The sequence below is a fragment of the Peromyscus leucopus genome, chromosome 10 (genome assembly GCF_004664715.2).
Source record: "Peromyscus leucopus breed LL Stock chromosome 10, UCI_PerLeu_2.1, whole genome shotgun sequence".
In the NCBI taxonomy this organism is placed as follows: domain Eukaryota; kingdom Metazoa; phylum Chordata; class Mammalia; order Rodentia; family Cricetidae; genus Peromyscus; species Peromyscus leucopus.
This window is the reverse complement of record NC_051071.1, coordinates 13,688,828-13,704,010: the sequence shown is the minus strand read 5'-3', so window position 1 is coordinate 13,704,010 and position 15,183 is coordinate 13,688,828. Positions and strand designations below refer to the sequence as shown.

At 41.6% G+C, this 15,183-nt stretch overlaps 1 protein-coding gene across 2 annotated transcripts in view; it reads right to left on the bottom strand.

The window, feature by feature from the left end:
- Window positions 1–12,612, bottom strand: part of Ugp2 (UDP-glucose pyrophosphorylase 2) — a 62,766-nt gene extending 50,154 nt beyond the window's left edge. Inside the window, exon 1 of one of the 2 annotated variants that reach the window (XM_028876328.2) lies at window positions 12,447–12,612. Coding sequence is in view for 1 of the 2 variants with exons in the window: in XM_028876327.1 (XP_028732160.1) it covers window positions 11,571–11,589 (19 nt within the window). In the remaining variant the exon portion in view is untranslated. Of the gene's footprint in view, window positions 1–11,570; window positions 12,022–12,446 lie in introns of those variants that run through there. The other variant, XM_028876327.1, reaches the window with a different exon arrangement.
- Window positions 12,613–15,183: the final 2,571 nt, after the last annotated feature.

Genomic DNA, 15,183 nt, shown 5'->3' with positions numbered 1-15,183 from the left:
AAAATACATAGTTTTAAAATAATAAAGTGCATAAAAAGGTCGTAAAATAATATAAAAGAAAAAAGCCATGTAAAAGATGGGAAATATACAGAAGTCTAGATCCTGTGTGTTATTGTGCTGCCTTTAAATTTTTTGACTGCTAATGAATAAGCAATAACTGTCAAGAAATAGTAGATTATAGAATCTACTAGATTTAACCAACCTATATATTTAAAAAATGTCTTGACTTCAAAATGGAAGTCAAAAGATATGTTACTTTGGGGAGGAGGTTATGTTTGTATTTCCACAGGAGATGAGAAGCTATGGATTCATTCCAGGTTGATATGGATCAGGTTTAAATGGGGAAGACCCCCTGAAGATCCTGACTACAAACAGATTAGATTTAGATTCCCTAAAGATACCAGTGTCCCAGACAACAGGAAGCAGTCTAAAAAACACAATATCCACATTTCCAAAAGATGGATTATGGATGCTTGTTATCATTTAAGGGGAGGGAGGTTTACAAGTTGTTATTGGTCATAGTCAGAAAAAAAAAAAGCTAAGCAAAACAAAGGAGTTAAATTCAAAGATCTCTTTCTAAAGGAAAAAATGGGGATATGACATAGAAATGATAGGAAAAAGGGTAGATTATTGAATCTACTTTAATCTTAAAATATTTTACATTGGTATAGATTTTGGTTTATTGATACAAATTTAATTTTGTTATACTGTATATATATTTCTACTCTTATTTGGGGTATTATGTTTATGTAGCTCACTTAAAAATGTAATGTATAATTAGGAAATACAGATTAATAGTCATCTATAATAGTCAAACTTATAGTCATGTTAGGTATGTTTTCAAGGTCATACACAATATATTTAGAAAGAGGGATGGTCTTCAAACACTTCAAAGACCTACAGAACATGACATTTAAAATGTTTTAATAACATAAGGCTTTTCTTGACAGTGAGACACATTTGCTCCCAGCAGCACCAGCTTACTTCAGAGAAGGTGATGGGCATTGAAGAACCCCATATGGAATTTACTTTATGGCAAAAGCTAGCCATTTGGGCACTTGCCTCAACTGCTTACAGTTACTGCCCAAAATACACCTACAGGACACAAAAGAAAGTGACTCCTAATCTTTGCCAAGATAAGGTAGGACAGTCCTTCAAAATTCCCTGCTTCTCAAAAATGGCTGTCAGATATTCTAGGCCTATACGCCAAAGATAGATGCTCTAATGTTGCAGAGGAACTTTGGGTGACTGTCCAGGCAGCCTGATGTCCCTGTCATTAGGTAACATTTCACCCTCTGGGTCTTTGATGGAGTTGAAGACTAAATAGTTACAGTTTTCCTTAGTTACGATGAAAAGTAAATTAGGTGTAAAACTTTAGACTCACAAAGATAAGATAAATAGTATTTTCCCTAAACTGGCCAAATGCAAACGAACTGAATATTATATCTATAATTCTTATTTAATAACTGTTTTTGTTGTGCATAATTTTACTATGTTAAAGATAAAATCTTCCTTTTTAATTAGTCAAAAAGGGGGAAATGTGAAATATTCCTTTACACTGTGTGACTATATGCCACTGTGATTGGTTTAATAAAGAAGCTGACTGGCCAAAAGCTGGGCAGGAAGAGATTGTGTGGGAGACCCAGACTAGGAGGATGCTGGGAAGAAGAAGAAGGGTGGAGTCTCCAGTCTCAGTAAGAGGCAGAGGAAGCAGAAGATAAACAAGCCATATTGAAAAAAGGTACCGCCACATGGCAGAGAGTAGATAAGAAACGTGGGTTAATTTAAGTTGTAGAGCCAGTTAAAGCATAAGCTTTTATAATTAATAAAAGCCAAGCGTTATTAAATAATTATTAAATAAATAAATTAATTATTAAATTAATTAATAAAAGTCAAGCATAATTAATAAAAGCCAAGCATTTATAATTAATATTAAGTCTCTGTGTTGGTTATTTGGGAACTAGTGGGTGGAAAAGAAGAGTCTGCCTATGTAGGGGTGAGGGAGTAGGAATAAACTTACCGGACATTCAGAAACCCAGCAAAAACAGAAGGCAAAAGGCATGAGCAGCAAAGGGTGAAGAACCATCCCTATTGTTACTCTACCCTATTCCCTCCATCTCAGTAATCTCAACATTCCTTGGGAGCCCACAGACACTTACAGCCAACAGTCAAAAGTCTTTTTTTTTTTTTTTTTTTTTTTTTTTTTTTGGACAGGGTATCTCTCTATAGCTCTGGCTGTCCTGAAACTCACTATATAGACCAGGCTGGCCTAGAACTCAGAGATCTACCTGCCTGTGCCTCCCAAGTATTCAAATCAAACAACAACAAACATAAAACTCCCAGAATGTAATCACAACTGGAAATAACAGTGAATGAGAAGTATACACTGGTTGGACAATTCAAGCTAACTAGGTTCTTCTGTCCTTCAAATTCATGTGTGAAAACACTTCCTAAAAGAGCTCTTCATTGGGCTCCACTACCCAGAAGTATCTGACATCTTGGCTGACCTTTGTGATCATGCCTCAGTTTCCACAACTGGCCCCTTCTTTCTCCTACTGAGCTCTTTAAGACTGTCTCCAGATCAGCTGCTTTTCTCTTCATTTCTCCTGTCACCAATCTCACTACCGGTAACAAACAGTTCTCACAACAGCCCACATGCAGATGTTGGAGGATGGAGGTCAGAAGACAACTGACAGAACCTGGCTCTCCTTCTATGTCAGTACTCAAGCACCTTTACCCACTGAGCCGTTGTCTCTCAGGCTCTTCTTATTGGTAGCTTTGAAGTATGTACCTCTCATCCAAATCCTACCACCACCAGCTCCAGGCTTACCTTTGCTACCAATTCTAGATCTTTTATACCTGGATACTCCGGGTACTTCAAACCCAGCTTTGTTGTGTCTAAAACAGAAATCATTATCGAAACTACACTTCCTGCCCTTCCTGTTCCCTACAATATTAACATTTTCTTAAGTCATCCGGACTAAAGCTGAAGTCCCAAAGTTGGCTCCTCCCTCCTCTGCCTTCACATTCTCTTCAATCAGTAACAAAACCGCTTACTTGGATCACTATAATTCCATCCTCTTTCTGTTTTTAAAATGTCTTGATCCTCCCCAGCGTTTCCATTCTTCTGTTCCAGACAACGGCCTGCTAACCAACCCGCCTACCGCTTTACTCTTGTGATGCCGAGAGGTGTGAATTGATTCCCATCTCTATACCAAGTCTTCCTTATTTGGTGGAATATTCAATGTCTACTGAAGTAAATGAAATTCATGACCCAGGAATTTCTGTTTTCTTACAATTTAAAAAGGATGTTTAAATATTTTTTTTTATCTTACGTGTATGAGTGTCTTGCCTGCATGTGTCTGCTCAATGTACATGCCTGTGCCTGAAGAGGCCAGAAGAGAGCATCAGAGTCTCTGGAACTGGAGTTAGAGATGGCTGTAAGCCTCCAGGACAGTCTGAAAGTAAGCATGGGTCTTTGCAAGAGCAACAAGTGCTCTTAACTCTTGGGCCATCAGGACCACAATCCAAGCACATCGAATGGTCATAGCTAGTAAAAGTACTAAAAGTGCACAAAGACTGCAATTCCCTACTCTGTGACTTCTAAATCACAGTTCTTCTAAAACTTTTAATTTGCATATAAATAACCTGGAGAGCTAGTTAAAATTAAAACACTGATTCCTGGGTAAGCTCCCAGACATGCTGACTCAATAGTTTTGGGGTAGGAAGCATATGCATTTCTAATAGGCAAACACTGCCAGTATTACTTTGATAATATTTCATTTATTTTAATGTTTATTTAAGCCATGTTCCTGGTTCTTCTTGTCACCTATTCTATACCTCAAGGACATGCTGTTTCTGAGATGGCACCAGGCCCAGATTGGTCTAACTTCTTACAGTTGATTAGTGTAAACATGTAACATAATTATGACTAGTGACACACAACTGTTTAAGTTGACAAAGGATTTTATAGAAATGTGTTCCTCAGTGAGTGAGTGAGACAGAGAGAGGGAGAGAGGATCTACATGAATGTTTAATAAATGCTTGGGGTGAGGCAAGCAATAATAATTATTATTACTGCTGTTTTGTTTACTCAGGTAGCGCTTGAATTGTGACAATGCTCCTGCCTCAGCTTCCCCTATTATGGGATTATAGGCAGATACCATATACAATTCAGGTGTGTGTGTGTGTGTGTGTGTGTGAGAGAGAGAGAGAGAGAGAGAGAGAGAGAGAGAGAGAGAGAGAGACACCACATGAATGTTTAATAAATGCTTGGGGTGAGGCCTGCCAGAGATCTAACCCAGGGCTTTCTTCCTATTAGGCAAGTGCTCTTTGGGGCTGCAATCCCAGCCAGTAAACAGTTGTGACAACAAAAATAAAAGGATGTAAGACTTTACAACACTACTATGAGGATACTCAAGACTTTTGCTAATCATGCATTGTTCTCTTTATATCAAAACTAGTAGAATACATAAACTAGACTTCTCATTAAAATTAACCTTGTTTTCATATAATACAATACAGTCTATTCTTTTGGTAGTGCTAGTGATTGACTCCAGGGCTTTTTTATACATACTAAGCAAGTATTACACCACAGAATAAACATCTCCAATCTAGAATAGTTCTTAAAAATCTCAAAGAATAAATTATCACTTGTGGAAAACATTCAAAGTATCCTTGTTAAATAGTATCACTTTATTTTTAGGGTTAGCAGCTAAGAAGAAAGTCACACCAAGGGGAAGCAGTGTAACATGAAGTTACCAAGGGCCATCAATTACCTGGTAGCCCAGTCTTACATCTTGATATAAGTACACTTTGACACACTGTTAAGCCTGAAGAGGCCTTTAAGGTCAGTTAGTCGCACGGATAAAGAAATGAGCCCAGACAGGATGATTTCCCTAAGTGGAACCCAAGTCCTATTGTCTGGCAGCCTGCTTGCTTCTCTTTTAATTCAGTTTCAGTACATTTACATGGTTTATTACTCCAGGAGCATGCCACCAAATCAGTATGAAAACTAGAAACCCAATGATATGCTGTTATCCGGTGACAATACAACTAAACATTAAAGCATTCTCTCACTGCATCTTACGCTCTTCTACTTTTCCTTAGATATTGTGTTTCCTGAGCAATGGGGGAAATTAGACAATCTAGAAATAGTTTATTCCCAAGGCTAATCTTTTAACCACTGTACACTGGGCCTAAAACAGTGCATGTATCTATATAACTGTTTTTCTGTATGTGTAAAGCTTTAAAATTCTAAGCAAAATCACAACACAAATAAAATACTGTATCAGCTTTTGCCAAGGCAGCAACTCTAATTGCTTTTCAGATTTCTGTGCCCAGGAGAAAGAAGAGCTGTTCTCAACAAGCTGTTCCCTAAAACAGTATTTTTTATTTTTACAATTTGGTGACCAGCAAGTAAACAGCAGACGAAGCACACCATGACTACTTCAAGTCCAGGAACACCATCAACAGGTTTGCACTGTTTTCTTAGGACACATGTGAAATCACAAAGGAATAGGAAAACTCTTATGTCTTTATGTAAGAAAAACCAACAAAATTATCTAGGAGCGTTTGGAGAAAATGAAACACTCTGCTGTTTAAGCTAAGTAAGACAGCATAGCTTGTTTCCCGGTGTCTCTCAGAAACAATCCTTAATTGTCAAAATGGCTGGGGACACAACCAATTTCTTTTGGCCATGACTGAAAAAAATTAACAATGGGAGCTATTGGCAGAGGCAGGATTGGAGCCTTAGACAATTACTTCACAACAAACTAAAGGAGATGCCTGCATCTCCAATCGAGAACTGGGAAACAGTTCTCAAACACAACACTGTTATAGTTTTTACACAAAAGTTGCTCAATCAAAAACCACAGTTTAATTTTCTTGAGACGGTTTAGCAAGTCCAACTTCCAAAGAATTTAGCAAGTTAATAATAGAAAAATCTATGTCTGATAGAATTTTAGAGATCTAAGAGATGCTATTTCAATTAATAGTAACTATGCCTGGGACAATCTACTAAAAGACCAAAAATGTTCACAATTCAAACACTGTTTCTCCAAGTTCAAATTGAATATTTTAGAAAAGAAATTGTAGGTTGTTTTAAAAGGGCCACAGTCTTTAGAAAACCTCCAGTTTCTAAAGAATCCCGCAGTATCAAAGGGCTTAAATCAACCATCCTTCTCCTCGCATTTAAATCTGAGTACCTCAATACAAACACAGTCTGACATTGTTAGAATTTATTCCAATAGTATAAATGCAGAAGCAAAACCACCATTTTCTCCACTGTACAAATAATTTTGGGATGAATAGCACTATAGGAAGTTAATACATCTTTTATTCATTTTTCACCAGTAAGAAATGTTAACTTCCAAGTATTTGTTTCTATTAACTCTCCAGACTTCTAAGAACTCATAATGCTGTCATTTGTACAAAAAGTACCAAATAAAGCTTGGTGGAAAGCTATAGTAGATTGTTCTATATAAAACATTTGTATTATCAGGCCAGTTTATATTCCTATCACAAGTTCTCCCATTATTTTAAGTTGGCTACAATTCATCTCTGAAGAAACAACATGTGCACAGACACTGGTTCTGTGATGCACTATTGTAGGAAAAACTCTATTACAGAAACTTTTGGTGTCTCTTCAGAATTCTGAAACAGCACTCCCAAGAAATGTACCCATTAATATTTATCTCTCTAATATTATTTGTCAAATTTCTTCCTCAGTAGTCCTTCTCAAATGGAAATCATCAACCATGGTTCAGTAAGGGAATTTCACCACAGAGATTACAGAGTACAGCATGACAGTCGAGCTTTGGCAGACCAATGCTTCACTTGAGTTCCCCACATACTTACAGCTATGACGGACTTGAACTCCGTTCCCACCCCACCCTCTAGCAACATAACCCATTTGACCTCAGCCTTCAGGAGTGGGCTTTGCCAACGCTCCGCTGTCACGACTCCTGACTTGACTCAACCACAATCCCCTGGGTACAAAAATATCTTAAGTCACTGCAGTGATAAGCAAGAGGTTTTAGGATCTGAGAAGAACCAGGCCAAAGCTTGACCTTGACAACCAAGCCACCCTTGTGCTCAGCTGAGACCCTTCAGCTATAATTAGCTCAGCAATCTTTGCTGACCACCTGCCATCTACCCAACAGGAATCACCAACAGTCAAAAAATTCCAACAGATGGGAACGTTGACAGGCCACAGATATTTTTAAGTAATACAGATGAATTTATATGGATTTCCCTGAAATATGATACTTCAATTTTTAAGACTAAAGGACATTTTTACCTAGCTTAGATAGACAATGGCATATTCACAGTCGTAAAAATACTTCTAGAATCACAGTTTTAAGCATATAAACTAGCCTTGGCTGGCTGGCTATTCAACCTCAGTCTCTTTACCGCTTATAAGTCTCCAAACGTTAAGGGAGACAGTTCTCAGAACTTTTCAAAAAGAAAATTCCAAATGGCATCCATTGACAAACCCAGCAAAACTCCACAACTGCTGATGCTAATACCTCCAAATGTGACAGGCAGGAGAGAGGTAGTATTCACTTATTTAGAAAAGTGGGGGCTGCTAAACAAGCGATTTCACAGGCAGAACACAGCAGCTTGATACGCTTCCGGCTCTAAAAGCATTACCCTACAAGAAAGTACCACTTAGTGGCTGAAGAACACAGATATGCAAAGAAACTTAGGCTGTTATTGGCCCAGTAATTAAATATGGAGAAGTCACTGCTGTATTAGTATTAAGTGTTTTTATTAACTGAAAACTTCCCACTAAGTTCTTATGGCCTAAGTGGCTGAGGAAGAAGATACCTAGTTTTCTTATAAAAAGTAGTGCTTAGCCAGGCAGTGGTGGCACACACCTTTAATCCCAGCACTCGGGAGGCAGAGGCAGGTGGAACTATATGAGTTTGAGGCCAGCATCATCTACAGAGTGAGTTCCAGGACAGGTTCCAAATCTACACAGAGAAACCCTGTCTCAAAAAACCAAAAACAACAACAAAAAGGTAGTGCTTAGATTTGAAGTCCAGTCAAATGTAGCATCCCTATGTTCCATATCATCCAAGACGTGCATTCTCAATGAATAGTTCACAACACACAGAGCTACCGAACCCCGAGTATGTACCTTAAGGGAAACCCATATAATTCAATGCATACCATGAGCATTCAAGGAAAAGAAATGTTAACTAAACTTTTAAAAATAACTTGTATTTACCCTGCCCTGTCTTCCCCTTCAGGCCCTGTACAGGTTTAGTATTTTTCTTTTAAATGTACAACTTTCAAGTAACCAGACCTGAATATTAAATCTGGAATATGAAAATCCGTAACTGTCTATCTATATTTCTGTTGCTAGCATGTCAGGTAAGAATGCTATGTGAAAAGCCATCATTATTTTATTAAAGTCACTGGCCACACACTACTTACCTAGCTCAGTCAATTAACACAACACCCTATTGCAGGTTCTCAATAGCCCCGAGGCATAAGCACTAATACCCAGTGGAGGAGGTGGGGACAGAGACTGAATCCAATACCTCACCCATGCTAAGCACCGGCTTGATCACTCAACTACACTCCCAGTCCAATATCTAAATTTCTTTGTTGTTGTTTGAGGTCTTTGTTTTTTATTTTCCCATGAGACAGAGTTTCTCTGTTTAACAGCCCTGACTGTCCTAGAACTCACTTTGTAGACCAGGTTGGCCTCGAACTTACAAGGATCCACTTGCCTCTGCCTCCTGAGTGCAGGGGTTAAGAGTGTACACCACCAATATCCAAATTTTACATAGGTTCAGAAAAGTGTCTAAAATCACCTTTCAGTAACAGACGTCAAATCTAAGTCTGTGACCTTTCATCTTTCCCAGTATTTATGCAATTTAAGGTATGTTATAAAAAAACTACCACCAAAACATAGGATAGGCTCACCTATTTAAAAAGCATATGGCACGCCGGGCGGTGGTGGCGCACTTGGGAGGCAGAACCAGGTGGATCTCTGTGAGTTCAAGGCCAGCCTGGGCTGCCAAGTGAGTTCCAGGAAAGGCGCAAAGCTACACAGAGAAACCCTGTCTCGAAAAACCAAAAAAAATAAAAAATAAAAAATAAAAAGCATATGGCATATTTTAGGTTGTGGGCATTTGCTGCCTGTGACAAATTCTTTCAGAATATCTAATTTCAAGAAACTGTATTTTCCCCAGGGACATACTATCTTTGTCAACAGGAAATAGTAGTCTACTTGGAGAATAGGCCATTCCTAAAAATTTTTTAATTAATTTTTATTTTATGTGCATTGTTGCTTTGTCTACATGTATGTCTGTGTGAGGGTGCCAGATCTCCTAGAAATGGAGTCATAGACACTTGTGAGCTGCCATGTGGGTGCTGGGAATTGAACCCTGGTCCAGTGCTCCTAACCTCGGAGCCATCTCTCCCGCCCATAAAATCTTTAATTTAAGAAGCAACAAAAGGTGTTGGAAAGGACCGAAGTTTTAAACAACTCGTGTATTTGAGGCTTCCTAGTAGCTCATCTTTGCACAAGATCTAACTTTGATAAGCTCAAAAGTCTTGATAAAATGACCTCTTGTGGCTCTTCTTAAATGAGACAATACAGGAAGCCCTAACATTCATTACCATGTTCCTTAGGAAACAGCATAAGCAGAGTTCCAGTGAGCAGAAGGAAACACCAGTAACTTCTGGGAGGAGGGGGGTCAAAGAACTGAATTGCTTTAAAAACAAAAACAAAAAACTGAAAAACAGAATTTTCCAACTTTTACACTTGAAAATTGATGTGTGTAGACAACTCTGAAATTAGCCAATTAGTTTTATCATTTCTAACAGTAGCCAAGGTTAACACACAGAGGGTTCCTACTTAAAATACAAAAATTATAGAATGAGAAATAGCATGATAGAGTTAAAAACATTTGGAGTGCCATCTTTTTAGGTAAAATTGCTGTTTAAAAGGAAAACTACTACTCCAAGTAAAAGTGGTTAGCAAATAAATCAAATGTGGTGTCTTGGGTTGCATCACGGGAATAGGAATCAGAGTTGAGTTTATGGTTTAGTTAATGCAACTATGTTAATTTCCTAATTTAACTGTGCAACATTTTGAAAAATGTAGAAGTATTTCAAAATAACGGGCTTTTAAAAAGTGGATAAAAAAGTAAAAAGACAGATGTCCACAGGCACTTAGGTATACTTAATTTAGAAATCTGAAGATCGCCTCAACAGCAAAAACTGTAAATGTGCATCAACTCTGTAAGCTATCCTAAAAATACTAACTACATGGTATATCTTGAGTTTAATACTTTTTAAATTCCTAGGAGAAGCGATCTGTTTGCTTTTCTCTAGCGTATTCTTACAAAATGCTGGCTTTATGGTACTTATGAGACCAGTAAACTTCTAGGCTATCTCTGCCTTCCTAATCTTAAGACATTTATTAAGTTAGAACGTAAGAAGCATCTCTAGCCACATATAACACATATCGTGAACTTCAAAACATAATGACAAAATGACATTTCTGAGCTTAGTGGTGATGGCAGGCAGGCATAAGGGTCCCATCTGTTTCCATAATATTGCAGGCAGTCAGATTCTTTTAATCTAGTATACAAAATTTGGGAAGAGTTAATAAAGTGAGGCATAACTCAGGAGGGCATTTTCATTCCCAGGGTCAAATGATGGGCATCACTAGCATAACTAAGAAAAGAGAGGGAAAAAAAGGTACGTCTACCATTACTGAGAATCACATGAAGCGGTCGCAAACTTTACTAGCTGCGTTAAGCAAGATGGCTGAAGCTCTCATACCCTGGGGTCTGGAAGGAAAAGAGTTACTTAACAAATAAAGGCAAACTCTATCAAGTTAGAAGAAGTTGTTTAAGGCAGCACCAATTGCAGCGTATATCACACACACACAGCCCAGCTGATGGGTATTTGCTAAACCCTTCCTTTCTTTACACACAGAATTTAGATGGTAATTTTCAATGTAAAGAAATCATAATCTTTTAATATTTTTAAAAAGAAAAGACAAAAGCAAACAGCATTGCAGCAAAGTCATTTCTCTGACTGAAATGACCTCCAGTACTACTCCAGAACTACTCCAGATTTCGCAATACATGAATCTGAGACTCAATCCACGTACACACAGAGTAGAAGTGGAGAACCGTATAGCTTCCTCAGGAGTCTTGGCAAGCCCATCTGCCTGCCCCTAGCCTCTGGGTTTCCTTTCTCCATGATAACTTATCACAGACCACAAGAAGGGAACAAGAATTAATCAGCAGTCAAAATCTGTTTTAATTACTACGGTAATTATCCGCGAAGTCAGATTAAACTATTAAACCTGATTTTAGGGAGGCAGAACCCCTGCAGGGCACAGGGGCGTGAATAACACGTATATGAAACACCAACCCAGCGAGCGGCGCAAAGCAGCTCAGATATCAATTTAACCAAAAAGGTTTGGCAAACGGCATCACTAGTGAACATTTACAGTTCCAAACTGCCCACTACTCTGGAGACTACCAGTACCCAAATTCGGACGAAGCAGTCAAGAGATAAGAAGCAAAATGTCTTACCTTGCACAAACCTCGACATTTTGGGGTTTTATTAAAAAACAATCTGGTTTATAATTTTCAATGTCTTGGAGTTGCGTTATAAGGAAGGTCTCTCGTCCTTCCCAGCAACAACCGATGTGTTCTTTCTCCTCCGATGTCTAGCTACTTAAGTATTCGTACAAAACGATCAAAAACTGGCCTTAAAAAAAAAAAAAAAAAATCCAGAAGACGGAAACTTGGTGGGACCGAGTCAGCCTAGGAACTCCTGGCTACTCTGCGATCCCGACACCACTGGGGGCCAGGCTGGAGACTCCGGAAAAGGTAAAACCACACGAACTTAAATTTCATCAATGAAGAGGCGGACCTAGAGCGGCTTTTTCACCGCCCCCCACCCCGCCCGGTCTCCACGCCCTCTAGGGCAGGACTGCCGCAGGCCCCCGGCCGCACCCCGCGGCCCCCAGCCAGCCGCCGTCCGGCCGCGAGCTGCAGGCGCCCGGCGCCGCTCCGGAGGCGGGGAGGCCGGCGAAGGGGCAGCGCAACCTTCCCTCCAGCCCATAAATAGCCGGGACCCGGCGGCGGGCGCTGCGAATTCCGCACCCCGGCAGACAGCTGGCCGCGGCCTCCGGTGTCCGGCCTCCCCCACGCAGCGGCTCGCCACGGGGGGCCCGGGGAGGGGAGGGAGGACGCCGAGGCCCAGCTCGTCCTTCCCCCGGGGACCGGCCTCCGGGACCCCCCGGGAGGCCTGGCCCTTCCCGGCACGCCCTCGGCCCTCCCGCCCCTCACTCTTCCACGCCCCACGCTCGGCCTCCCGCCACGCCTTTCCGAGCAGGACCCCCCACGGAGGTCGCCCGGGGCCCTCCCGCACGCACGCCCGCCCGCCCCTTCGGTGACACCCACCTTCCTCTCCCTCCCGCGGCTGGGAAGTTGGGCGCCCCCGGGATCGAGTCTCGCAGGCTGCGCGAGGGCGGCGGCTGCGGCGGCCTCCGCTCCGCTCCCGTCACACGCCAGCACCCGGAGCCCGGCGCCCGCGCTCGCAGCCCGTGTCCGCCCGGCCGCCGCCTCCCGACACCGGAGCCCCCACTTTCTGCACCCGCCTCCCCTCCCCCTCCGGCCGGAGCAGCCACCCCCATTCCCCCCCCCCAATGCGGAAATGTCTCTACCGGTCAGAGCGACAGGCGCAGCCGCCAGTCTGGAGCCGACGCTTGCTCAGGGCCTGGCCAATGAGACGCGCGGAGGTGGCAGGGGGCGGGGCGTGCGGGGCCCGAGGGAGGCGGGCGCAGGGGCGAACGCGGGAATCCCTCGCGTGGGAGCTGCACGGGAGGCGGCTCGCGGCCAGGCCGGGCTCCTTGGCCGTGGCAGCGTAATGCAGATGCCGCGAGCGTGTGAGAGAACCGCAGCGTGTAGTTGGGTTTGCACGCCACCCGGATTGGCCCGTTGAGGAAACCCTCGCCGCCGGGTTCTGAGCTCCCCGTCACGGCGTCCTCGGGGACCCCAGGCCCTTCCCGGTGGCACCTGACGGCCCTGCCCACAGTTGGTTTGAGGAGAGCTAGGGCGTCCAGAATCAAGAAACCAGATGTGTGTGGTCTGCCAGCAGGAAGAGGGACTTAGGGCGTCGAAGGAAGTGCCAAGTGAAGGCTCCCCTCGCCATAAAGAACCACATTTGCCTTGCCCGGGATCCCATTCCTGGGCACACTTGTGTTGTGAAGGGGCGTTACTTTTCTAGGCAATGTGAAAATGGCTTCTTACCCTTCGAGAGATGCTCTCCTGATGATAGATCTTGAAGTCCTCGAATGAAAGATGATCTTGCACCAGCGAGGGGACTCCCCCGGATGTGCAGTCACAGCTAGTCTTGCCAACCCCACAAGCCTGTAAGACTGTCAGTGGGTGTATCTCACACTCAGCATTCACACTTTACCCAGCCTGACCAATGATTGTCAGGTCCCTTTCAAGTGCCTCAAACCAAGTACTTCCAGAAAGGTTTGATGCATTGTGCAACCAACGTTGTTCAGCCAAGGTAAATGAGAATTTCTAAATTACTCTCGAAGCAAAAGAGCTTTCATTATTCAGTTCCTCGGGTTCATATGGAAATGTTATTAACACAGAAAAGGATAGTGACCAGGTTGCTTATGCGCAATCCAAGACCTTAGTCCCCCAAATATCTCAGCTGAGAAAATAATTTTCTCCAAATAAGTTTCTAAATAACCAATGTCTTTGGTTTAATAAAGACATTTGGAGATTGGAGGTTTTGCTTAGACTTTCAATTCTCTCTGAACAGTAGAGAAATTGTTCCAGCACTAAATGAGCTGTGATTATCGGTCAGTATTAGCACTAAAATAGCACCGATGGCCTGGGGCTCCTAGTGTAACCCTGAAAAAAAAAATTAGTGCAACAAAGAATCTTTAATTTTACCAGGCTTATTTTATATACATACATACATACATACATACATACACACACACACACACACACACACACACATAATGGCCAGTTATTTTTACTTCCACAGAAGATTAGAGATTTAAAAAAAATTGGGCTTAAAATCCAGCAAAACAGTAATTCCTAAGAATGGCATCTTGACTTAGAAGTGATTAAATATTGAGCTAGGACACAAAGAAGGCTGTGCATTTACTAATTCTAAAAAGTCCCCAGAAAGTAAACCACTACTCATCTTAAGTGGTTAAATTTATAGCTAGTCAGGGGTTGGTTCTTGGCCAAGTTGCACTCGAGAAACCACATTTCTAAATACTATTTTCATACAGCGCCTTGCAAATGGAATTTCTTTAGAAAGGGGCCTGAATTTAAATTCTAGATCTTCCCAGACTTTGTAGAGTTTCCCATTCTCTCAGAATGACAAATCATGGGATAAGGAAACTAAACAAATCCTGAGGCTCTTCAGGACCATAAAGCAATTACTTGTTCCCTCTTTACATCCAGCCCCCCCCCACACACACACACACACACTCATATCTCTGTTTGATCTTTTTTTTTTTTTCTTTTAAGATTTTTTTTCTTCTTTTAAGTGTATCGAGTGCACCATGTTCATGCTTGGTGCCTGTGGAGGTCAGAAGAGGGCATGGGATACCCTGGAACTGGAATCTACAAGGTTGTGAGTCACTGTGTGGGTGCTAGGAATCTAACCCAGACACTCTCCAGGAATAAGTGCTCATAACTACTAAGTCATCTCTCTAGACTCTGGCTACTTTTTCCCCTTAGTAGATTACTGTACTATTCCTTAAGGGTGCATAATGTTGATAACTACATTGTTAGAAACCTGCTACATGGTAGTTTTACAGAGTAAACCTTTTTAGAAACTTGGTAGGAGGGGGGATTTAAAGGAAGATGAAGCTGGGAAGCTGGGAAGTAATATATAGGCACAAAAAGATCAAGTGAGATAACAAAACAGAAGCCTGTAAGCTAGTTTTTCTCTGGTGAGCTATGCTGTTATTCAAGGATCATATAAATTCTGACTCTAATTTTTTTTCAGTCCATCTTCCTACTTCCCCATAGAAAAATGAGAAAAACCCATTTTCGTTTAACTCATCTCATGTTTTGTGAGCAAACTCAGGGCCTCACACATGCTACATAAGAACTCTGCAGAGGGCTGGAGAGATGGCTCAGCAGTTGAGAGAGCACT